Source organism: Macrosteles quadrilineatus, unplaced genomic scaffold (genome assembly GCF_028750875.1).
Source record: "Macrosteles quadrilineatus isolate MER2022 unplaced genomic scaffold, UCM_ALF_1.0 Scaffold_5__1_contigs__length_97177068, whole genome shotgun sequence".
Lineage (NCBI taxonomy): Eukaryota > Metazoa > Arthropoda > Insecta > Hemiptera > Cicadellidae > Macrosteles > Macrosteles quadrilineatus.
In genome coordinates, this window is record NW_026542598.1 from 89,417,314 (window position 1) to 89,443,705 (window position 26,392).

Below are 26,392 nucleotides of genomic sequence, written 5' to 3' on the forward strand. Positions count from 1 at the left end.
ACCACAAATAACAATTTGAAAAAATAATGGCTTCCTTTTGCTTTGTAAATCAGCACTGGAACCTCGACAGCTTCAATCCCCCTTGTCTAATGGCATCATGAGATGAAAATGTCAACATCTATCACAGATGTTATTTCACGTGGCTTCCCCACGTTCCTCGTTCACCTCTTTGGAAATGTTTTCTCTGATATTTCATCCGCACGTGCAACAGATACACGCGTTGTCTTTGACAAATAAAACAATTTAGGTACATTAAAGGATTATAATTATTAAAAGGGTTTGTATGTTTACACAGACTAACGGTTAAAAAACCAAAGTAATTAATGCAAATGAAAGCAGATACTGGATGAAGTATTGTTAAACATCTGTTTTGGTGGATGAGAGAGGAAATTTGATTGGTACAAACTATTTATTTGTCGTTTCACACAAAACCATACTTGACAAATACAATTAGCAATTAAAATGGAAATATTTTGTAGTCATTAATGTCAGTAATTGTTTTTATATGTCATTGTGATATGCTACAAATAAGATATAAATAAGAATGTTGTTCGGTATTCATATTTTTAGAGTATTTAGAAATTAATCATTATGTTAATTAAGTCACTGGTTAATTAATCATGCTAATGTGTATATAAATCACCACATTTATTGTAATATTATTTAGTCTCAGTAACAATTTATTGTAAATAGACTCCCGCTTTCAATATTCAAATGAGATTGCTAAGCCTGCTCGAATTTCCCGCCACAGTAAGGCCTATTTTCCTGTACTACATACCCATGAATCACCTGACGCCGTGTTTGCTTCAATCGCATTTCCTATTGGCCATCGAATTCCTAGACCCCTCTAAACCGCAATTGCATTTTTCAAAGTGTGAAGTCCACGATCGGCGTCTGTCTGTCCACGGTCGGCGTCCATAACTCACGGTGTATTCCGTTTCTCGTATCTCGGGACATTAATTGCCCATTTTACCTCTCTTAAACGTATTTTTAGGCTATAGATTAATTATATCTGGCCTCCCTCTCCTCTATAGTACATTTAACTATATATACATTTTAATTTCCCCCTTTTGTTTGTGATTAAATTACTTAAATTGTGATCTAGTGCTTTCAGACTCTTCAAACCTCAAGACAGTGTGTGCGCGTCCGTGTATTACTTCTAGACTTTCCGTACGTTTTCACCGTGACTTCCGCGTATTAGTGAGCTCTTTGTGATTATGAACTTGGGTGCGTTGCGTACTCCAAAATTCTACAAAACAGAAGCACTCGGTCTAAGGACTCCGCCATCCGCCATCGCTCCACCATAGACGACGCCGCTGCCATACTCTCCACCTTTGGACAATTGGACTCAAGGTACAACCTTAAAGTTTTGTGTGTGTTTTAATTAGACTCTAAAACTAATCTCATTTGCCCCTCACAAGACATTTTATTCCATCTCGGGACCTCAGTGCCCTTCAAATTGCAGATTCGCCATTTTCTCTAATTTAATTATTTTTCTCTTGAACTATTAATTAGTTCTGGTCCTTCGAGTTATTAATTATTTTCATTTTCACCCATTACGCCCCCAACATTTGGTCCTTCGAGCCGGATTCATTGTCTAAAGTCCTGTGGTAATTAATTTCAGCCAATTTTCATCATCAACCATATTTTTAGCGATCTGCAATTTTCAATTTTCGCCATATTGGTAAAATATCGGCTCGCGTTCGTTCCGTTCGTGGGCGTGGTTTAGCAATCTCTCTCCACTCGCGCGTCTGCGCAGGTCACAATCATGTACAATTTGCTGTTCTCTCTAGTAGTAGACAATTTTTCCCTACTTGGCTTTTTTATCCCGAAAACGGGATTTAGTTTTAGTTGCGGGATTTAGTCGCGTGCAGACGGCCGACACTAGTAGCAGACGCATATCTCACACTCACTGTACAGCGTTTGTTGTTGTTTACATTTTCTCATTTAAGGTGTATTGTGTAATAAGGTTGATTGATATTATTAATAACCAACTATTAGGTTATTATTAGGTATTTACTATTATTCTTTGAATCAATATTGCTCTTTTGAATATCATACTAAATAAACAATAATTTGTCATTGTTATTTAACATTGTTTATGCTTTCTGAATTTTGATTTTAAATGAAGTAAAGTTAAATTAGTTCATCTCTGTAATTTTGGTTGACAAACGTGCGATATTATATTTAAGGTAATTTTATCTTGTCAATTAACATTTTAATAAATAGTTCAAAATAACCGTTTTTACTGGTTCTTATTACTAGTGTTGTACATATAAACAAAACTGTTAGCTAGCGTATTTGTATTGTGATTCATATTTCATTGATGGTTATAATTTTATGTTCCTTTCTCATTTATTAGGGTAATAACTTACTCTTTATGTTGCAATTCTTGTTTACTAAGGATTATTCTACACTGTTTCATTAATGAGGCCTACTCTCATTAAACTTATTTAGATCCATTTATTATTTTTGTAAATAACGGTGAACTTTCATGTGACTCATTCATTTGTTCTATCATATCTCTTGTTTTATTGTGCATTATTATTACCGTACTTGAATACTTTCAACTAAGCTCAATTGTTGATTTATGGTTTGAAAATCGAATTAAACCTGCCACACTCATTTAAAAATATTTTATTGCTATTTAACGTGTTGATAACTTAGTGTTTTTCACTATTTGCCTCAATTAAGCTACAAAGTAGGTGGATATATGTTTTAGATATTTATAATATTTTATCTCTATATTATTCAGCGGACAATTAATTACTACATTGTTAAGCTAATACCATTCATAGGCCTAGCTACAAGCCTTTTGTGTACCCATAACTTCCATTTTCGTGTGAATACTTTCAAGTGAACACTTCACAATGCCTCCTAAAGCATCTGATTTTAAGTCCGCAATCTACACCCGTTCTACGGCGCTGATTAAATCACGTTTTGAAAAACTTAAGGCTACAGTAGATGAATTATCAACTCAAATCGACCCTCTAACACCATTACAACTTAAGAAATTATCCGCTTACGCGTTGGAAATAAAAAAGAAACGCAGTGAATTTGAAAATAACCTTCAACGTGCCTTCGTTCTGGAAGATGAAGGGATCGATGATAAGACTCTTTCCAATGATCAAGATGCTATTGAAGACATGTTCTCTCACATTCAAGCTACGATTGAAACTCTGGTTCCCTCAGAACCACCAAAAACCCCTTCCGCGTTCAGTGAATCGTTTTCTGTTTCAGAAACTCATCCAAGCTCACAAGTACGATTACCTAAACTGGACTTACAAAAATTCTCTGGCGATCCATTAACGTGGACAAGTTTTATCAATCTTTTTGACACTGCAATCCACCGTAATGCTTCATTATCCTCTGTTATGAAATTCCAGTACTTACTCTCTGTCTTAAATGGAGAGCCTCTCAATTTAATAAGGAGTTTAAATCTCACCGCTCCTAATTATCTAGTCGCCTATGAATTGTTACGTGACAGATATCACAACAATCGAAGATTGCAATCATTGCATCTTAACCAATTGTTGGACCTGCCAAACATTACGGCAACTTCACTCAAAGGTTTGCGCCAATTTGTAAACCTGTTTACGGAACACACACAAGCTCTTAAGGCATTAAATTGTGACGTTAGTGACAACAACCCCCTATTGTCCGCACTCCTTTTGCGTAAAATGGACCAGGAACTACGTAAAAAACTTGAATCGTTCCGTTCCAGTCAAACCGAAGATCCAGTTACTCATTCATTACCAGAAATTGGTGAAATAATAAAATTTCTTAACCAAGAATGTTCGCAGACAGAAGATGCTAACATACATAACATGTCATCGGCCCACAGAAGCGTTCAACCTTCACCTCACAAAACCATACCAAAAAAGGTGCATTTCCGGTCTGACGTAGGCCTAGCCATGGTAGCTACTTCGAGATCTAATGCTCCCCCCTCTCATAGCTCTCAGACTAAAAATAGTCCTGTCTATAACAAATGTTTTGTTTGTAACAAAAATGATCACAAAGTTTACACTTGTGACGTATTTCAAAATAAATCTCCTCGAGAGCGACACGCCATTGTTAAAAAACATAATCGTTGTTTTTCTTGCTTGGGTGAACATAGCTCCAAAGAATGCCGCTCTCAGTTCACTTGTCGCACATGTAAACAGCGACACCACTCTCTCTTACACCTTGGTGATAATAATCAAACCTCTCAGATGTCTTTTCGACCTCAAGGTCAAAGAACTTCCCCGACCACTTCAGGTCCATCTCACACTCAGACTGGTGATGTTAATTCACAAGCCTCTATCTCCGCCACTGTCGCGGATGTAAGCAATTATTCTGCCCAAAATAACTCATGTACGACTTCGGGTAATTATACTGTATTACTCGGCACCGCCTTGGTCAAGTTGACTTCCCCTCAGGGTATCTCTCATGTGTTTCGTGCTCTACTAGATACTGGCAGTATGTGTGATCTGCTCTCAGAACGCGCTGCGAATCTCCTGAATATAAAACGCCAGTCTTCTCAACTCAAAATATCTGGTCTTTCTCAAATGGCTTCCTGTACTAAAGGGTCAACTTACTTGAATCTTGAAACTCTCTCAGGTCGAGTAATAGCCACTGACCATCAATTCCATATTCTTGATAAGATTTCCGTCGACTTACCTCGCTCCCCTATATCACCGGAAGTGCTAACAAAAATCAAGCCCTATGTTCTAGCTGATCCTACTTTTCACTTGCCTGGTGGCATTGACGTGCTTATAGGTAGTTCTCTGCTACCCCTCCTCTGGACTCATGAAAGTTACTCCCTCGGCACGCACATGCCTCATGTGATAGGTACTCATCTTGGCTTTATTCTGATGGGTAAAGCTCCCTGTGCAACTAACTCGGAACCCGTGTCAGGTTTTGCAATCTCTCTTCTCTCTGTTAGTGATAATTCACTACACTCTTCCCTTCAACGTTTCTGGCAACAGGAGGAACCCCCTCACTTCCAGGTTAAGTCACAGGAAGAGCTTCTTTGTGATGAATACTATAAAAAATCACACTCTCGTGATCAATCAGGTCGTTATGTTGTGCGACTTCCGTTCAAGACGGACCCCTCCATTCTAGGCCAATCTAGGCCCATTGCTGAAAAGCGCTTGTTGTCTATTGAGCAGAAATTTAAAGCTCAACCCCAGTTTTCACACTTGTATAAGACGTTCATGTCTGAATATCAAACTCTCGGCCATATGACAAAACTAGATTTTGTTGAAGACATACACCCACACTACTTCCTACCTCATCATGGGGTACTGAAGGACTCTAGCACGACCAATTTAAGGACAGTGTTTGACGCCAGTAGCAAAACCAGTTCCGGTCACTCCTTAAACGATATTCTTTTGACAGGACGTAAATTACAAACTGACATTTGTGACGTAATTTTGAACTTCCGCTCTCATAAAATTGTGTTTTCATGTGACATTCGGCAAATGTACCGCCAAATACAAGTGCACCCTGACGATCAAAAGTTTCAACTGATTATGTGGCGTGACGACCCTTCAAAGGAAATCTCTACGTTTCAACTTACTACCGTCACCTACGGCATGAACAGCTCCCCCTACCTTGCTATTAAAACTTTAATGCAGTTAGCGGAAGACGAAGGTGATGCCTTCCCTCAGGCTTCTCACTCTCTACGTCATCACACCTACGTGGACGACATTATCACGGGTGCTGACTCCGTTGAGGCTGCTCTTGAACTACAGGACCAACTTATCCAACTTCTACATCGTGGTGGCTTTGAACTTCGCAAGTGGGCCTCCAACTCCTCTGCTCTTCTAGAAAAATTTCCTTCGGAACATCTAGAGACTCCAAGTTTCCTGCAAGACGCTCAGCTTCCCCAGTACTCCATCCTAGGTCTCCATTGGTCTCCTGAAGAAGACTGTTTCTGTTACGCTTTCAACCCCCCGTCTGAAAAGCTGACTAAGCGCTCCGTGCTCAGCTTTATTGCCAAACTATATGACCCCTGCGGATTTTTGTCCCCATTAATCATGGTAGCAAAATGCTTCATGCAATTACTATGGACTCAAGGTCTTGATTGGGACGACCATCTCCCTTCTGATCTCGCACATAAGTGGAATGTGTTCACTAGTAACACTAAAGACCACCTCGGTCAAATTAAGATCCCCCGAGCATTTCCGCTCGCTCACTCCTCTGATATCGAGCTTCACGGTTTCTGTGATGCATCGGAATGCGGTTATGCCGCGGTAGTGTATTTCCGGTGTGAATCTAGTGACAAAACAGTCATTGTGAAACAAATATTGTCTAAGACTCGTGTTGCCCCGTTAAAAAAGGTAACTTTACCCCGCTTGGAATTGTGTGCAGCTCACCTCTTATCAAAACTAGTGCATTATTGTGAAAAACAATTTAACTCTCTTACTACGAATACCACTGTATTGTGGAGTGACTCATCTGTAGTTCTTACTTGGCTACAAACCCCTCCATACAGACTAAAGACCTTTGTGGCTAATCGTGTAGCCCAAGTGCAAGAAATCATTCCCAGTTATCAGTGGCGGCACATAAAAGGGACGGAAAACCCCGCTGATTGTGCCTCACGAGGAATTCTAGCCTCATCTCTCATTGACCATCCCTTATGGTGGACTGGCCCACCATGGTTACAGCTCCCTGCGGCCAACTGGCCCCCCTCATGTTTTTCGCCGTCTGAACTCACTCCCACGGACGAAATTAAAGAAACTCCTCTTAGTGTACTTAGTGCAACAGTCGCCCCTTCGGAATGGGACTTATTGTCTAAATATTCATCTTGGTTGAAACTAACCCGTGTGCTAGCTTATGTACTACGATTCATAAACTATTCCAGGTCTAAAAACAAACTCTCTGGACACTTAAAACTCAGTGAATTAAATCTAGCGGAAGTGACAATTTTTAAACTAGTGCAAAAACTCCATTTCAGTGCGGATATTAAATTATTGAACAAAGGCTCAATATGTTCTGCACAATTACAGAAACTCACCCCCTTCCTCGACCCTAATGGTCTCATACGCGTCGGTGGCCGATTGTCACATTGTTCGCTTGCTCATGACATACGTCACCCTATTGTTCTACCCAAGTCTCATACTGTAGTGAATTTGCTTATAGACTTTTACCACCAGGTACACTTGCACTCAGGTCCGCAACTAACTCAATCACTACTCGCCCGAAAAGTGTGGATTCTATCGGCCAGGAGCGTTATCCGCTCGCGCATATTTAAGTGTCTTGTGTGCTTTAAAAATAAACCACGAAACAAAATCCCTCTAATGGGTGATTTACCTGCTCATCGGGTCAATCCTACTCGTCCATTCTCATCTACAGGCGTAGATTACGCCGGACCATTTAGTGTTCGCGTTTGCAGTCTCAAAGCTCTTAGACAGATTAAGGTCTATTTGTGTATTTTTATCTGCATGGCTACCAAAGCTATTCATATAGAGGTAGTCACCGATCTTACCACCTCAGGCTTCATTGCCGCTCTCACACGTTTTGTGTCGAGACGCGGACTCTGTTCCGATCTGTATTCTGACTGCGGAACCAACTTTGTTGGTGCAAACTCGGAATTACGCAAGGTAATCCGTGAAACCATCCTTACACCTGATTCGCAGGACAAAATTGTTCATTTCACCACCCCCAAAGGAATTAACTTCCATTTCAACCCCCCCTCTGCACCTCATCAAGGTGGCTTATGGGAAAGTGCCGTTAAAAGTGCAAAATACCATCTGAAACGGGTAATTGGTGAAACCATTTTAACTTTAACCCAATTTCAAACTTTGTCCATTCAAGTAGAGGCAATGCTAAACTCGCGCCCTCTTACAGCTCTTAGTTCAGACCCTTCCGAAATTTCTGTGCTGACCCCTGGACATTTCCTCATCGGAGCTCCATTAGTTGCCCTGCCGGAACCTCACCTGTCTGAAGTGCCCTTCAATCGTCTTCGTCAGTGGCAGCTTGTCCAGGCTTTTCACCAGCGTATCTGGAGGCGTTGGCAGCTTGAATATCTCCACTCCCTCCAGCAGCGATCCAAGTGGACCACCCCTCATGAGAATTTGAAGACCGGAGACTTGGTGCTCATTCACTCCAATTCACCTCCACTCACCTGGCCTCTTGGACGCATCGTCTCCACTCACCCTGGCGCTGATGGAACAGTTCGAGTCGTCACAGTGAAGACAGCTTCTGGGACTTTCACACGGCCTGTTCACAAGGTCTTCCCTCTGCCATGCAATGAAGACTAAGTCCAAGAAACCTACTCTATGTACATATTAGATTTAAGTGTGGTTTACGTTTGCTCTTGTGTTTTTTAATTAATTGTCTGTTGAAGCTGTAATGCTTCAAGGGGGCCGGAATGTTCGGTATTCATATTTTTAGAGTATTTAGAAATTAATCATTATGTTAATTAAGTCACTGGTTAATTAATCATGCTAATGTGTATATAAATCACCACATTTATTGTAATATTATTTAGTCTCAGTAACAATTTATTGTAAATAGACTCCCGCTTTCAATATTCAAATGAGATTGCTAAGCCTGCTCGAATTTCCCGCCACAGTAAGGCCTATTTTCCTGTACTACATACCCATGAATCACCTGACGCCGTGTTTGCTTCAATCGCATTTCCTATTGGCCATCGAATTCCTAGACCCCTCTAAACCGCAATTGCATTTTTCAAAGTGTGAAGTCCACGATCGGCGTCTGTCTGTCCACGGTCGGCGTCCATAACTCACGGTGTATTCCGTTTCTCGTATCTCGGGACATTAATTGCCCATTTTACCTCTCTTAAACGTATTTTTAGGCTATAGATTAATTATATCTGGCCTCCCTCTCCTCTATAGTACATTTAACTATATATACATTTTAATTTCCCCCTTTTGTTTGTGATTAAATTACTTAAATTGTGATCTAGTGCTTTCAGACTCTTCAAACCTCAAGACAGTGTGTGCGCGTCCGTGTATTACTTCTAGACTTTCCGTACGTTTTCACCGTGACTTCCGCGTATTAGTGAGCTCTTTGTGATTATGAACTTGGGTGCGTTGCGTACTCCAAAATTCTACAAAACAGAAGCACTCGGTCTAAGGACTCCGCCATCCGCCATCGCTCCACCATAGACGACGCCGCTGCCATACTCTCCACCTTTGGACAATTGGACTCAAGGTACAACCTTAAAGTTTTGTGTGTGTTTTAATTAGACTCTAAAACTAATCTCATTTGCCCCTCACAAGACATTTTATTCCATCTCGGGACCTCAGTGCCCTTCAAATTGCAGATTCGCCATTTTCTCTAATTTAATTATTTTTCTCTTGAACTATTAATTAGTTCTGGTCCTTCGAGTTATTAATTATTTTCATTTTCACCCATTACGCCCCCAACAAATGTTGATTTGGAAAAGGAAATAGAAAACTTCTAGCAAACCACGAAATTTATAAAATTGCAATTTATGTCGTGATTAAATACTTATTCATTTACTTCCTATAACTTCCTTTTTGTAAAACTTGGATAGGCTAGGTGATAGCTTTCATTTGATAAATTACAGCTATGTTATTACATATTACTTGCTAGCATTTAAAAAATACTACGAATAAGATTAAGTTTATTGTTTATTTATATAACTTTACTCTAATTTTAGCAAATACAAATCTTAGGAAATAACTAGGTGTAAATTATGCTTAGCCTTCGTACTTATGAGCAGGACATAGTGCCTGGGGCAAATCTGATAAAACTACCCTCCAAAACAAATAAGAGTTCACGGATAGCTCTGAGCCTGTTCTCCCCAAACTCCTATATGTTATTTTAAAAGGTATTGTGGGTAAGAAGGGGGTAGGGAAATAGTGAGAAACTGGTGTGTACGACACAGCAAAGTGGGCAAAAGCTAGAAATAGTCTTCTCGTAACAGTAATATGTATTTCTTAGAAGGTTAGGCTCCAATGTTATTGCCCATGCTTCCAGCTTCCCACGAGTATATCTGGGGGACTCCTGGTTATATTGGGAAAAACACAAGCTAAAGCCAGATTTCTGCTTCCTAGAAACCTACCCTCCACAACAAACAATATGAAGCACCCAGGCTCTGTGTCCGTTTCCCTGAGAACTTTTAGAATCGTTAAGTCAACCCAACCCATTACCAAAAAACTATTTTCCCAAAACTCCGTCTTCAATGAATATAAATACACCTAAAACATTAAATTTCAATTCAATATATGATTTCTCGCAATGAATTCACTATGAAAGAATATCTGGATACAAAAAAATATAGCACAAACATCCAGTTGCAGTGTGCAATTCTACTAGAAATATAAAAAGCTCGTTGTACAGAAAATCCCATTGCTGGTAACACCTGTGAACTTTTGTGATCTAATAATGTAATTCCACTTCCCAGTCTCGCCCCGACCGCGCTCTACAACGGCAAAATTCTATTTTTGATGTCATTTCAATTTAAATTAATATTAAAGTAACTATATTATATTATAAAAATATAAAAATCAAGAAATTAGTAAAACGGAACTATTCTAAAATGTGTTGGTCGTTGGTAATTGTACACTCAGCTACATAGACTTCCTGATCAACCTGATCAGCAAGACAGTGTGGCTCATCTGTTATTCAGTAATTGTCTCTCTTGTTTCAGCAACTCTACACTCCTAGTGTGTAGCCTGGTAGACCACTGGATGGACCACTACACTCAACTACATAGACTTCGTGGTCACTCTGCTCATCCCCTTCTGTCTGATCGTCGTGCTCAACACCCTGATCAGCAAGACAGTGTGGCTCATCTGATATTCAGTAATTGTCTCTCTTGTTCCAGCAACTCTACACTCCTAGTGTGTAGCCTGGTAGACCACTGGATGGACCACTACACTCAACTACATAGACTTCGTGGTCACTCTGCTCATCCCCTTCTGTCTGATCGTCGTGCTCAACACCCTGATCAGCAAGACAGTGTGGCTCATCTGATATTCAGTAATTGTCTCTCTTGTTCCAGCAACTCTACACTCCTAGTGTGTAGCCTGGTAGACCACTGGATGGACCACTACACTCAACTACATAGACTTCGTGGTCACTCTGCTCATCCCCTTCTGTCTGATCGTCGTGCTCAACACCCTGATCAGCAAGACAGTGTGGCTCATCTGATGTTCAGTAATTGTCTCTCTTGTTCCAGCAACTCTACACTCCTAGTGTGTAGCCTGGTAGACCACTGGATGGACCACTACACTCAACTACATAGACTTCGTGGTCACTCTGCTCATCCCCTTCTGCCTGATCAGCAAGACAGTGTGACTCATCTGTTATTCAGTAATTGTCTCTTGTTTCAGCAACTCTAAACTCCTAGTGTGTAGTCTGGTAGACCACTGGATGGACCTGGCCACTACACTCAACTATATAGACTTCGTGGTCACTCTGCTCATCCCCTTCTGTCTGGTGCTCAACACTCTGATCAGCAAGACAGTGTGACTCATCTGTTATTCAGTAATTGTCTCTTGTTTCAGCAACTCTAAACTCCTAGTGTGTAGTCTGGTAGACCACTGGATGGACCTGGCCACTACACTCAACTACATAGACTTCGTGGTCACTCTGCTCATCCCCTTCTGTCTGGTGCTCAACACCCTGATCAGCAAGACAGTGTGACTCATCTGTTACTCAGTAATTGTCTCTCTTGTTCCAGCAACTCTACACTCCTAGTGTGTAGCCTGGTAGACCACTGGATGGACCTGGCCACTACACTCAACTACATAGACTTCGTGGTCACTCTGCTCATCCCCTTCTGTCTGGTGCTCAACACTCTGATCAGCAAGACAGTGTGACTCATCTGTTATTCAGTAATTGTCTCTTGTTTCAGCAACTCTAAACTCCTAGTGTGTAGTCTGGTAGACCACTGGATGGACCTGGCCACTACACTCAACTACATAGACTTCGTGGTCACTCTGCTCATCCCCTTCTGTCGGGTGCTCAACATCCTGATCAGCAAGACAGTGTGACTCATCTGATATTCAGTAATTGTCTCTTGTTTCGGCAACTCTACACTCCTAGTGTGTAGTCTGGTAGACCACTGGATGGACCTGGCCACTACACTCAACTACATAGACTTCGTGGTCACTCTGCTCATCCCCTTCTGTCTGGTGCTCAACACCCTGATCAGCAAGACAGTGTGGCTCATCTGATATTCAGTAATTATCTCTTGTTTCAGCAACTCTACACTCCTAGTGTGTAGCCTGGTAGACCACTGGATGGACCTGGCCACTACACTCAACTACATAGACTTCGTGGTCACTCTGCTCATCCCCTTCTGTCTGATCGTGCTCAACACCCTGATCAGCAAGACAGTGTGACTCATCTGTTATTCAGTAATTGTCTCTTGTTTCAGCAACTATACACTTCTAGTGTGTAGTCTGGTAGACCACTGGATGGACCTGGCTACTACACTCAACTACATAGACTTCGTGGTCACTCTGCTCATCCCCTTCTGTCTGGTGCTCAACACCCTGATCAGCAAGACAGTGTGACTCATCTGTTGTTCAGTAATTGTCTCTTGTTTCAGCAACTCTACACTCCTAGTGTGTAGTCTGGTAGACCACTGGATGGACCTGGCCACTACACTCAACTACATAGACTTCGTGGTCACTCTGCTCATCCCCTTCTGTCTGGTGCTCAACACTCTGATCAGCAAGACAGTGTGGCTCATCTGTTATTCAGTAATTGTCTCTCTTGTTTCAGCAACTCTACACTCCTAGTGTGTAGTCTGGTAGACCACTGGATGGACCTGGCAACTACACTCAACTATATAGACTTCGTGGTCACTCTGCTCATCCCCTTCTGTCTGATCGTCGTGCTCAACACTCTGATCAGCAAGACAGTGTGACTCATCTGTTATTCAGCAATTGTCTCTCTTGTTTCAGCAACTCTACACTCCTAGTGTGTAGTCTGGTAGACCACTGGATGGACCTGGCCACTACACTCAACTACATAGACTTCGTGGTCACTCTGCTCATCCCCTTCTGTCTGGTGCTCAACACTCTGATCAGCAAGACAGTGTGGCTCATCTGTTATTCAGTAATTGTCTCTCTTGTTTCAGCAACTCTACACTCCTAGTGTGTAGTCTGGTAGACCACTGGATGGACCTGGCAACTACACTCAACTATATAGACTTCGTGGTCACTCTGCTCATCCCCTTCTGTCTGATCGTCGTGCTCAACACCCTGATCAGCAAGACAGTGTGACTCATCTGTTATTCAGTAATTGTCTCTCTTGTTTCAGCAACTCTACACTCCTAGTGTGTAGCCTGGTAGACCACTGGATGGACCTGGCCACTACACTCAACTACATAGACTTCGTGGTCACTCTGCTCATCCCCTTCTGTCTGGTGCTCAACACCCTGATCAGCAAGACAGTGTGACTCATCTGTTATTCAGTAATTGTCTCTTGTTTCAGCAACTCTACACTCCTAGTGTGTAGTCTGGTAGACCACTGGATGGACCTGGCCACTACACTCAACTACATAGACTTCGTGGTCACTCTGCTCATCCCCTTCTGTCTGGTGCTCAACACCCTGATCAGCAAGACAGTGTGACTCATCTGTTATTCAGTAATTGTCTCTTGTTTCAGCAACTCTACACTCCTAGTGTGTAGTCTGGTAGACCACTGGATGGACCTGGCCACTACACTCAACTACATAGACTTCGTGGTCACTCTGCTCATCCCCTTCTGTCTGGTGCTCAACACTCTGATCAGCAAGACAGTGTGACTCATCTGTTATTCAGTAATTGTCTCTCTTGTTTCAGCAACTCTACACTCCTAGTGTGTAGCCTGGTAGACCACTGGATGGACCTAGCCACTACACTCAACTACATAGACTTCGTGGTCACTCGGCTCATCCCCTTCTGTCTGGTGCTCAACACCCTGATCAGCAAGACAGTGTGACTTATCTGTTATTCAGTAATTGTCTCTCTTGTTTCAGCAACTCTACACTTCTAGTGTGTAGCCTGGTAGACCACTGGATGGACCTGGCCACTACACTCAACTACATAGACTTCGTGGTCACTCTGCTCATCCCCTTCTGTCTGGTGCTCAACACTCTGATCAGCAAGGCAGTGTGACTCATCTGTTATTCAGTAATTGTCTCTTGTTTCAGCAACTCTACACTCCTAGTGTGTAGCCTGGTAGACCACTGGATGGACCTGGCCACTACACTCAACTACATAGACTTTGTGGTCACTCTGCTCATCCCGTTCTGTCTGATCGTCGTGCTCAACACCCTGATCAGCAAGACAGTGTGGAGGCTAGCACGAGTTAGGAGGTCTATGACTAACTCTGGCAAGTCAGAAGTCAACAATATCGGTCCGGTGGGGGTGAAGCGTCCGATCCTCGCCCGATCACAGTCCAAACAAGCGTCTTCTTCACAGACTAAAGTGACAGAGATGCTGCTGGTTGTGTCCTCAGTGTTTATATGTCTGAACCTACCCTCGTACGTCATCAGAGTCTGGGTGTTCGTCAACGAGGTGAGTAAGACGCATTGACACATTATTTTATTGATTGTAGCCATAGCCTCATCTAATACAAGACCACGGCGTTGGTGTATGGCAACGTCGCTCAGGCCGGCCTATTGCTTGGAATGACAGTAATAACAAACGTCCTGTAGGACGACTCTGCGACGTTGCCATTGTTGCCTCGTTGAGGCCTTGTAAAGGAAGCTATGGCGTAGCTAACGTTTACTGATAGCTATATTGTCTATTGTGATTACTAGCTACGGTGAACAAAGTCTTTTCAGGTACTTGGCGGACAGTTGAGCTCAACAGAAGTTACGGAAATATTATTGAAGAGCAGTAAATTTTATATTGCGTTTTACATTTAAAGAAGTGTTGTCTTTTTTTCGTGAGAGGGTTCAAAGCATACTTTTGTGGACGTGATATAGGGCATCTACAATAAAGTTTTGGCGTTGTAATTAGTCTTTTAATTTTTCTTTAAGTATCAGACATACGTTTATGCAAAAAAAATTACTCATTTCCACCCAAGGTGTCACTAAGTAAATTTTATTTTCAACCTTTTTTGGAACAACCTGTATAAACGTACCTATATCACCAAGCATATTGGCATGTAGATCACAATCGTGATTGACCTAATACTTGGCTCAATCTGCATTCCCGTTGAAGCCATAAACAACGACAAGCTATTGTCAAGCGACAGGTGGTACAGGTGTCGGAAGCACCTGGGACAGGCCTTATGCACATATATCTAATGTCTTCCTGAATCCCTGCGGTCTATGTCACATAAAGGCCTTTGATAAGCTAGCGTGTGGTAGAGTACTAACATAACATATTGTACGTGCACACTGTACGCTAACTGTTTATGATTGCCTATTTTTTTTCGCTATCTATCGAATTTCCTTGGGTATAAAGCTTAGGTGGCACGGAAAGACCTATTTACTGATTCATTTTGATCTACCCAGAAGCCAAAAACAATATTCGTAAAAATGTTGATACATTTATGTGTTTCCGTGAAGACGATAACTCGAGTACCGATTAATAAGATTTTTATTGAGTTTGGTAGAATGATTAGAGCTGATTAAACTTGATTGAATTCACAAACCAGCAAGATCAGGTAATAGGGGTGTTATGGGGTTCAAGAATTTTTCAAAAATCGTGTTTTACAAACTTGTACTCTTTAAAATAGAAATAGAAAATGTTTACTACAACTATCGTGTGGATAAAAAACATTTTGTATATTGGAACATTGTTTTACAATTAAAAATAACCCTATATTATTTTATGGATTCAACAAAAACTGTTGTAGTTTGCTTGTTTTTGGATACATTTTGATCAAATTTGAAAATTTTATTTTTTCCTTTTATACTATAAACATTTTAATAAAAAAAACTACTTTTCACTTCCACGTAGCAGAAAAGTTAGGTACTCTTTAAATCAAACGTATTAGGGTAAATATGACTCGTTAATGGAAAATTGCAATATTTAACTTCATGAAATCTGCAGTTTTGCTAACTTTGTCAAAGTACAATCATTTGACCAATTAAAAATATTGCATGTTGAAGATTTTATATAGTATTGCTTTGTTTAATGCTATATAATCAAATATCTTTTTAATGTATCTTTTAATATCAGCTGCTTGATTTTTTTATTATGTTGTTCTAATATGTTCACAGTTTGAAGTGTTAATGTTTTAATATCTTTCATTTTTACATCAATTATTAATAAAGTATTTTATGTATTTTATTCCCTCATTTCATCAGGTTATGGGCCCAGAAGACGTTTTTGATATAATTCATTTTGAATATGTATAAAACTACATTAAAATGAAGAATTCAGGACTGATTGTGTTTGGTAAGATTTCTAGGCTTATGAACAATATTTTGTTACCTAATTTCTTGAACTGAAATTTTTAAGTTGTTTAACCTAAAATGGAAACTACACAAGAAAACACTAATACAACTCCTACTATTACACCTACCTCAAGTAATACAGGATTGTCTAGTATGACAAAAATTATAATGGGAGGAAATAGTAATGTTGAACGTCTAGAGGGTGTTTCAAATTATAACAATTGGAAGTTTTCTATGAAAATGGCATTAATAATTGATGGACTTTGGGATTGTGTATCTGTTGATACTGCAATCAGAGATAAAAACAGGGATCAAAAGGCTCTTGCAAAAATTTGTTTAAATGTTTTGCCTATTTGTTATCCTTATGTTAGGAATGCTAACACTGCTAAAGAAGCTTGGGATAATCTCCAGAATGCTTTTGAAAACAAAAGTTTGGTTAGAAGACTTAGTCTTTTAAGACGTTTACTTAGAACTAAATTGGAAGATTTTAGCACAATGGCAGACTATGTAAATGGAACTTTGTCCTTAGTTCAACAGTTAGCTGACATAAATCACATTGTTGGTGATGAAGAAGTTGCAATGCTACTTCTGGGTGGTTTACCTTCAGAATATGAACCACTTATAATGGGTATTGAAGTTACTCAAACAACTGTCTCAAGTGAGTTTGTTAAAACTCGTCTCTTACAAGAGGATTTTAGGAGGTCTGAAAATACGTCAACTGGAAGTGAATCAGCTTTGGCAATTAAACATTCTTATGCCAAGAAAATTGAGAAGTTGAAAGATTCAAAAGGTAAGTTTAGACCACAGAAGAAAATTATTTGTCATCTTTGTAATCAACCTGGACATATTAAGCCTAACTGTCCTAATCTTGGCAATAATTCTCAGCACAGATCTAAGGCAAATTATGTTGGGAAACACAAAGAAAATGACAATCTATTGCTTACAACTGTTTTCCATACTGAAAATATAAAATCTTATGCATCCAAAGTTGATCATAATGATTGGGTAATTGATTCAGGTTGTACAACTCATATGAGTAATCAAATGGTGAAAAATGGTAAGTTTGAAAAGAAGGAAGTTTTGGTGGCCAATAATGCAAAACTTACAAGTAATTGTGTTGGTGATATTGAACTTTATATAGAAAATTCTAATAAAGTTACTGTTAAGGATGTTTTATACATACCAGAACTTACTACTAATTTGTTGTCTGTAAATAAAATTACAGAAAAAGGTAAAATAGTAGTTTTTGACAAAGATTCGTGCAGAATTTATTCAGAAAATGACTGTCGAATAGAGGGAAATAGTGACATTTCTGCTGTGAATGACGGCGGTGTATATAAACTAAATTTAATTGAGTCAACAGAGTTGAATGGTCACTCTGAATTCAAAGAAGATAATTCATCAGCTGCTCTTACAGTTGCTACCAAAGGTACGTGGCACCGTAGATTAGGCCATCTAAGTCATAAAGGAATGGATTTACTAAGAAATGGTTTAGTTAATGGAGTAAATTATTCAAAATCAGAAAAGGAGAATACTTGTACCACATGTATTGAAGGTAAGATAACAAGAAAATCTTTTCCTAAAGGTCAAAGTATCAGAGCTACTTCATTACTTGAGCTAATTCATTCAGACTTATGTGGATCAATGTCAGTTAAAAGTTGGGGTGGATCTCTTTATCTTTTAACATTCACCGATGATCTCTCAAGAAAAACTTTTGGTTATTTACTTAAACACAAAAATGAGGTTTTAAGTAAGTTCAAAGACTTCAAAATGGAAGTAGAAAATCAAACTGGCTTTAAAATTAAGCGCTTGAGAACTGATAATGGCAAGGGTGAGTATGTTAACAAACAATTTGCAGATTTTCTACGTTTAAATGGCATTGTTCATGAGACCACTATACCCCACACTCCAGAGCAAAATGGTGTAAGTGTACGTATTAACCGAACACTAGTTGAAAAGACAAGATGTTTACTTCAAGATTCAGGTTTAGGAAAACGATATTGGGGAGAAGCTATAAACACAGCTATCTATTTGAAGAATCGTAGTCCTACAGCAGCTTTAAAGAATGCAACACCAGAGGAAGTTTGGACTGGTTCAAAGGTTGATCTAAGTCACTTACGGGTTTTTGGCTGTAAAGCTTATGTTCATATTCCCAAATGTTACAGAAAGAAACTTGACACAAAAGCAAAGCCTTGTATTATGGTTGGATATTGTGAACATTCCAAAGGCTACAGACTAATTGATCCTAAGAAACCTTATTCTATTATAAAAGCACGTGATGTTGTTTTTGTAGAAGACCAATGTCATACCTCTGATGTGAATGATGACCTGAAAAATGAAAGTCAACAAGTTGAATACACTGTTATAAACAGTAGCACAACTGAACTTGTGGAAGAACCAAACAATGATATAACATGTGTTGACAACAAAGAAAATCTTATTCATTCTAACAATGAAAGTGAACAGGAAGTTTCAGTAAATGAAAATTCTTATCTAGAACAGCAAGTTTTGGAAGAAGGAAATTCTTTGATTGAAGATAAAAGACCTGAACGTGATCGCAGAAAACCATTATGGATGAACGACTTCGTTTCATATCAAGCTGTCGATATTTTTGATCAACCGCAAACTTTCAATGAGGCAATTAAAAGTAATTTCAAAGAAGAGTGGATGAATGCCATGGATAAAGAGTATAATTCTCTAATTAAGAACAATGTTTGGGAGTTGGTTGATCGTCCGAAGAATGAAAATGTGGTTAAACGCAAATGGGTTTATAAAACTAAGCAAAATGTAGATGGTGATCGTGAGAAGTTCAAAGCACGTCTTGTTGCTAAAGGTCAAGAATATGGTTAAGAAAAGCATTGAAATCAAGTATATGCCAACTGTAAATATGACGGCTGATATTTAAACCAAATCTTTGTCACGTGAAAAATGTAATCACTTTGTGACGGACTTGGGACTTAAAGACTCAGATTAAATAAAAAAAAAAAGATGTTTGATTAAGGGGGAATGTTGAAGATTTTATATAGTATTGCTTTGTTTAATGCTATATAATCAAATATCTTTTTAATGTATCTTTTAATATCAGCTGCTTGATTTTTTTATTATGTTGTTCTAATATGTTCACAGTTTGAAGTGTTAATGTTTTAATATCTTTCATTTTTACATCAATTATTAATAAAGTATTTTATGTATTTTATTCCCTCATTTCATCATTGCAATAGTCCTATTCTAAGCATTACCTATCGTGCTAAAGTTTATAAATTTGTTCTAACTTAAAAATTAAATTGTAGAATCGAGTGAAAACGAACTCACCGATGCCTAAACAATCTGTGCTGCCAATGTTATATCACAACGTCACAAAAGTTTATTCATTCCCGAGACATTTAATCACTGTCATGTCTTTTCATTCATCAACCTGGGCCTCGTAAAATCGTTGATTTGACGTTCAATACCTGCCAAAAATACTGTTACCGTGGATTTTTACGAATTTCAAATATTTACCCTACAAAAAAAGTCTATTATGAGGTACACAAAAGCAATAATTTTCTTTCAACTGTACAAAATGTATTTCCTTATTCATCTGAATGCATTGAAATATTGAAGGTAAACATTACAATTTATTTTGAGGTTTACAGAAGGAATTATTTATTTTTAATAGTCGTTGTGTTTAATGCATTTCATAATTAATATGAATTAAACAAAATATTTAAGCCAAATATTTATCTTTCCAATTTTATATGTACTTTAAACAAAGTATTTGATTATTTTAATACTATACTATATATGTTAAATTTGTAACGATTTTACATATTTCTGTAGTCAAATACCCTCCACATAGTAATTGACCCTTCGTAGTTATTGACGCAATTAATTAATTATGTCAAGTAGTAATCTCCAAAGAAACATTTAATCCACTAAATCAATTGTCGCAAAGACTATTTAATTTTTGAAATACTAAAAAACGTAACGAAAGTATCAATTTAAAACACATATTAAGTCCATCTGCTATAGCGGAGGGGTTCCCAATATTTTTGGTAATTATTTTACACTTTAAAGTATTGTTTTACCAAAATAAAGGTAATTTATCCAAAACTCAAAGTGAAAGCAATCAACTTTCCATGATAATAAATCGAAGGAATAGTATAAACTTCGGTAAGTTCCAATATTTATTTTCCCAACTAATACTGTAATGTTCAAAATGTAGGTTTAAAGCCAACAAGATACTTATATTACAAGTTACACAATATTGATATTGTATTACAAAATAACCTGATATTGTATTACAAGTTTTACCGTCCTAACATTGTATTACAAGTCAACAGCCAACGCTTGTACAGGGACAAGTCCATTATTAACCATTATAAGACCAGTAACATCTCCCCCCCTCTTACAAGCGGATGTATCCGACCTGCTATCAAAGGCTCCCCTGATGCTTCACCATTGTAAGCTTATATTGAACAAAGCCCAGATCACCGATGGATCCACTTATAGCATGCTTTTCCTGGTATTTTACCTAACAATAGCTAGAATTGTTTCAATATTATACGTTAAAAACTGTCAAGTGACTAAACTGTTATTGATAATTATTTAATAATAATAAGAGAAAGTTTTGCTTAGTCGAAAATAATAGCCGTGTAACCATTGTAATGATTTGGGTTTTGTATTTAGAGTAGTAGAGTTTTTCAATGACGTTATGTTCTATCCAAGAATCATCATGACAAACTATTAACTATCGTAACTAGAAGCAACATAATTCAAAGTCTTACTAGATTTATGTATATTGTAGCCTATACTGGTTTTGTGACAGTGTTTTTTTTTTTTTTTTTTTTTTTTTTTTGTAAAATTGGGGATGCTTAACTACGTAACGATTCCACAAAGTTAATTTAACTGTTGTATCAAATAAAAATTTTCATAATAACCATAAAAGTTTTCAAAAACTGAACCAATTCACGGGAAGTTCAAAGGCAGGACTTAAGGGTAAAATACATGTTTATCTTTTTTCATACAACTTTTACTCATGCCATTTTACTTGATAAGAACATGAGTTACAGGATGCATTTAAAAAGGACCAAGTTTCTAATTGTGTTTAATTTTAACTTAAATTAATGCCTAAAGAAAACAACATTTAATTTAATCAAAATACTAAAAAAGCTGTTTTTTAATCACTCAAAATTGTGTTTCAATAGACAGAGGCATTAAAATTAAAATTAAATGCATAATAATGCCAATATGTTTTTTATACACCAATCAGTTAACATAACAAATAAAATAAGTTATTGCTAAATTCAATGCGATACGATACCATGTAAACCAGCAGAAACAGCATTTCCCCATTATTTTACAATGATAATTTTATTTATGCTTTTTACAACTTTTCTGTAAGTGTCATTCAAGTAGATTACACGTATACAAAATGTATATCACATGTATTTATCGCGGTTCACCAAACCTTCAGCCGAGGAATGCTTCCTGAATAAATTCCATTAGCTCTTTCAAAAGCCGATATTTCCCTATTGGACATTACACGACATAAGAGGCGTTTGGCTGACGTCATAAAAGAAGTATTGAATATGTTGAGGGATGAGAAAAATGCTTACATGCGTTGTTTTAAAAAACTTCAAAGCAAAACCTGAACACAAATCTTTAACACAGTTTTTTTAATTCTAACGAGATTCTAGTCCGAGCTTTTTTTACATTATTTCAGGATAGGCTTAAAGGTTTGTGTATTATAGCTTAGGTAAAATCCATTGGTTTTGAAAATACTTATTGAGAAGGTGAATAAGTAAACATCAATAGATTCAAATCAGGGTTTCAATACGAATAAAAATAATAATAATACAATAATCGTTGCGTGGTTTAACATACGATACGTTTTATTGAAACAAATTTCATGATAGGGAAAATAACTATCTCAGAATTCAACACAAAAAAGTTACTTGTCAAGATATATTTTTCAATGATGCGATCTTAACAAATATGAACTAATAATGACCAAAAGAAACGTTTTTCAATCTCCCTAGCTTATTAATTTTACGTACAATTAACATTAATCAATTATTATAATGCATCTTACATGTGAAAACGAAATACAAACACACACTAAACTTACGCATAGTGATATATGGTAATCAGCTTAACATGTATGTCTCACCTGAAACAAGAAAAATAAAGAATTATTAATATTTCTTAAATTCAATTTTGTATACATAGAAATACAACATTTTAGAAAAAAACAACAAAATTTCTTAAGCTTGGAATGAAAAGTAAACTTTTCGACAAGGCATTTCGAATTGCTAGGAACTTAATTATTAAACAACAAGGTCTCATTTAATTTGGATTTAAATTCTCTATCTTTTTTATTGGAAAAACAATTTTCTTAATATTTACGGTTTTCATGAAATTTGGCATTAAAGATTTTAATGGCCGCCATATTGAAACGGCTTGAGATATTGAATCGAAAGTTTGTAAGCTCTTTTTACCTAGTAAAATACACATTTATACAAATTTTGAAAAAATGCTTAAGATATAAAATAATGCTTAAAAATAGACAAACATAAATCTAGGCATTTTAGACCCATACTTATATGGCATTTGATGTTTGTCTTAGCCCAAGGAACAAGTCCACAAAATATGTCCGAACAATTTGGAAACACCCTGTATTTTTTTCCTAAGACGCTAGGCACGAGCCTGGGATGGTTGTTCACATTACTTCAGGCTAGACCTAGGGGTTGCGGCATTATTACTTAGATAAAGTCCATTGGTGATTTGGCGGGGGTCGAACCCGGGACCTCAGGGACTTAAGTCCCGCGCTCTAACCACTACACCAGCTCGCTCCCCGGAAACACCCTGTATAGGCCAGGTGATCACAGGGATAAAATAATGCGGGTGATCGTCTCAAACCATCAAAATTTGGTTTATATGCCCACTAAACTATTGTGTTTCTTTAAGTGATCTGTAGTCTATGTGGACGGGCCAAAATGCAAGGTTAAAAGAGACCGTCAACCCCTTAAAAAAAGTTTCCAAATTGTGTTTTAGCCCACATAAAAACACAGGTTTACATGTTATTGAGAATCCGAGATATTTTCACAAACAAATAACTTATTGGAAAAGCAAAGGCAATCGAGAAGACAATGATAAATTGATGGTTGGATGGACCAGGGCGTGGCTTGAAATACGGTGTTTTCTTTATCTGACTGAATACGTCACTGACTTCAGGAAACGTTCTTAAAGCTAATAAAAGATCAACTTAAAACTATATAATATAATAAATAAAAATTACAGTAAGTCCAAACTTCAAAATACTGTAGCAAATTCCATATCTAAACTAGGACAATTAGGTAATTTCACAATAAGGAATATGCTATAACTGTAATCTTCGTTTCCCAATGTGGGTTGTCGTTTTATAGATGTTTTGGGACAAGATATCCCTTCCAGATTTAAATCGATAAGGGTGAAGCAGCATCTCATTTTATGTATCCGAAAACCAACCTGATCTTAAAAGAGGGAAAGGAAAGTAATTGTAAACCCTAAAAACAAATTTGTAGGTTTACTAAACCAACCTAATCGTCAAATTTTACAAAACGCTGTCAAATAACTAACATAAAGGTTTTGCAATCAAATGTTACGAAATGTATGGTTTCCATAGACAAACAATTTTAGCGACAAGAGAAAAGTTTGTAAGTTAAAGAATACTACTACAGAAACGTCTGTACAGTTATTATACACAAAATAGTTATATAGTAAAACAAATAACTTCAAACTGCCAACCAATTAATTAATTATTTCAAAATTAATTTTCCTAATCGATCTCATTCTACAGCAACATTAATTGTTATAATTCTTAAATAAATAAATTAAATATAAAAAAAATTGTTAACAAAATAACAAAACCGCTTTTAAACTAATTTCCTACACATTCTACCAACTACGGCCACTAAAAAAGTATTTACAATGTCAAAACATAACACTGTTTAAAGAGTAATTTAACAAAATAACAAAACCACGTTTTAAACTCTAAATTCCCACACATGCTACCAACTACGAGCACTAAAAAAGTATTTTCAGTGTCAAAACGTAACACTGTTTAAAAAGTAATTTAACAAAATAACAAAACCGCGTTTAAACTAATTTCCAACACATTCTACCAACTACGAGCACTAAAAAAGTATTTACAGTGTCAAAACGTAACACTGTTTAAACTGTAATTTGGCGAACATTTCTAAAGCGTCCGAAACTGAGAGTCAATAATGGGCCTTGTTGAACGAGCTTTTAATTACCTGTGTGAAAAATAGCCGTGGAACTGACAGTGGGGACTAGAAGTGAAATAAACTGTTTGGCGCTGACTGGCCGAGGCCATAAACCTCGGGCCGGACATTACAATAGAAAATTATGTTTCGTCACACGCTTACACGGGATTACATGAAAATGTAACACATAGCTTTGACTAATAATATAAGGTGAACTTAACGTATTTGATTTATTTTCGTTATAAAGTGGTTTGTTTAGAAACTTAAACCCCATAAAACCAGCGATTTCGAAAAACAATATATCCGAAAGAGTAATTACAACGTCAGAAATCAGAAATTTTGAAAAAAGATTTTTAGCTAGCTGATTAAACAGTAGCTGAAGTACGGGGACTAATACTTTAACTTTCTAATTAAATGACGACCATACAAAGTAGGTATTTTAAGCCAAATATGAATGGAGATGAGTGAATGATGAGTGGCGCGATCTTGTAGTCTTGTTCTTGACTAAAACCGACATATTCCTTAAACACAGACAGCTAATGGCAACTAAGGGACCTACAGTTTATTGTGGAATCCGAACCACATTTTTTACTTGGTATATACGAATTGGTCTAATTATCAGGATAGTACTGCGGATAATCGTAGTACTCGCTAGTGCGGACGTTAATCCACACCAGAGAGTATCGCATCCACAGTGCATGCCTATAAATATCCACAATTTATATATGCACGAATAGAAAATCGCAAAACGGATGTATTTCTCTTTAATCTACTCCCTAAAAGAGTACTTTAAAATAAAAGAACTTCAGAGTTTTATGATCTTTTAAGTAATGAATCTATTAGCTCGAGGACTGCAATTTTCTCAGGCAAGCCGGTAGAGCTCTCTTTGAAACATAGTTCATTATTAGCCACTTGCCTTTTCTTTATCATCGTGTTAGGAGTTTATTATCATTTATTGAGACTAACCTTACAAAGGATTCCTATCTGCAGGACAAACATAGTTTTACAAGGTACTGGATTAGAATGGTGTATTTGTTTTGTTTTAAACGTCAGATTCTGAAACTGTGACGACAGCAGGATTGTCTATAAGTGGGCTTCTATTACTGGGGAGTGAGCCTGTCTAGAGGTAGAGTACAGGGGCTTCGGTCCCTAAGTTAACGGGTTCAAATCGCACCAACCACCAATGGCGTATATCTACGACTTAGAAACGTGACTCCGAATGCCTAACCTGAGATAAAACCTAAACTAAGCCTAGCGTCTTAGGAATTGAAGTGAAAATAAAAAACTATGAGACCTGTTAAAAAATTATTTACTATAAAACTTAGTATAAATGTCGTATGGTGCTTACAATCAGTCAAGATGATATGTATAGTAACTGCCTCAATCCCACTAAAACTAAAAACATATCAAATTGAATACTATAAAAATTGGATCCTCACAGACCAAAATGCATCGAAGTTCTACCATATCAATCGCTAGAAATCTTGTCAGCCTATTTTGAGAAAAAATCGCAAATACTTCCTTATACAGGATTTAGTTTAAGTATCTCCACAAATGGATAAATCTTGCACGAGATTTGCTTGACAAGAAGCATCAGACGCGTGGAATTGTGTGTATTCATGCTATGACAGCTGCACTTGCTTCCGCTCACACAGCTGATTGAGAATGTTCTAAACATTCAACAACAGGATTAAATCAAGCTAGTTCACCTGTTGGTCGAATTCAAGCAATTAATTGCAAAGCTATTTCAAAACAAATGACAGTCATAATTTCCGATGAGTTAAAAGAAAAGTCGACTCAAAGATAGTGTAATCAATCA

General features: G+C 37.6%; 2 protein-coding genes across 2 annotated transcripts in view; one reads left to right on the top strand and one right to left on the bottom strand.

The window, feature by feature from the left end:
* The window catches only part of LOC128995214 (protein furry), a 335,121-nt gene that overhangs the window by 221,386 nt on the left and 87,343 nt on the right, over positions 1–26,392 (bottom strand). The gene's annotated exons all lie outside the window — the stretch shown is intronic.
* The window catches only part of LOC128995215 (FMRFamide receptor-like), a 66,927-nt gene that overhangs the window by 19,612 nt on the left and 20,923 nt on the right, over positions 1–26,392 (top strand). Inside the window, exon 4 of the mRNA XM_054420154.1 lies at positions 14,126–14,492. Coding sequence (XP_054276129.1) covers positions 14,126–14,492 — 367 coding nt within the window. The remainder of the gene's footprint in view (positions 1–14,125; positions 14,493–26,392) is intronic.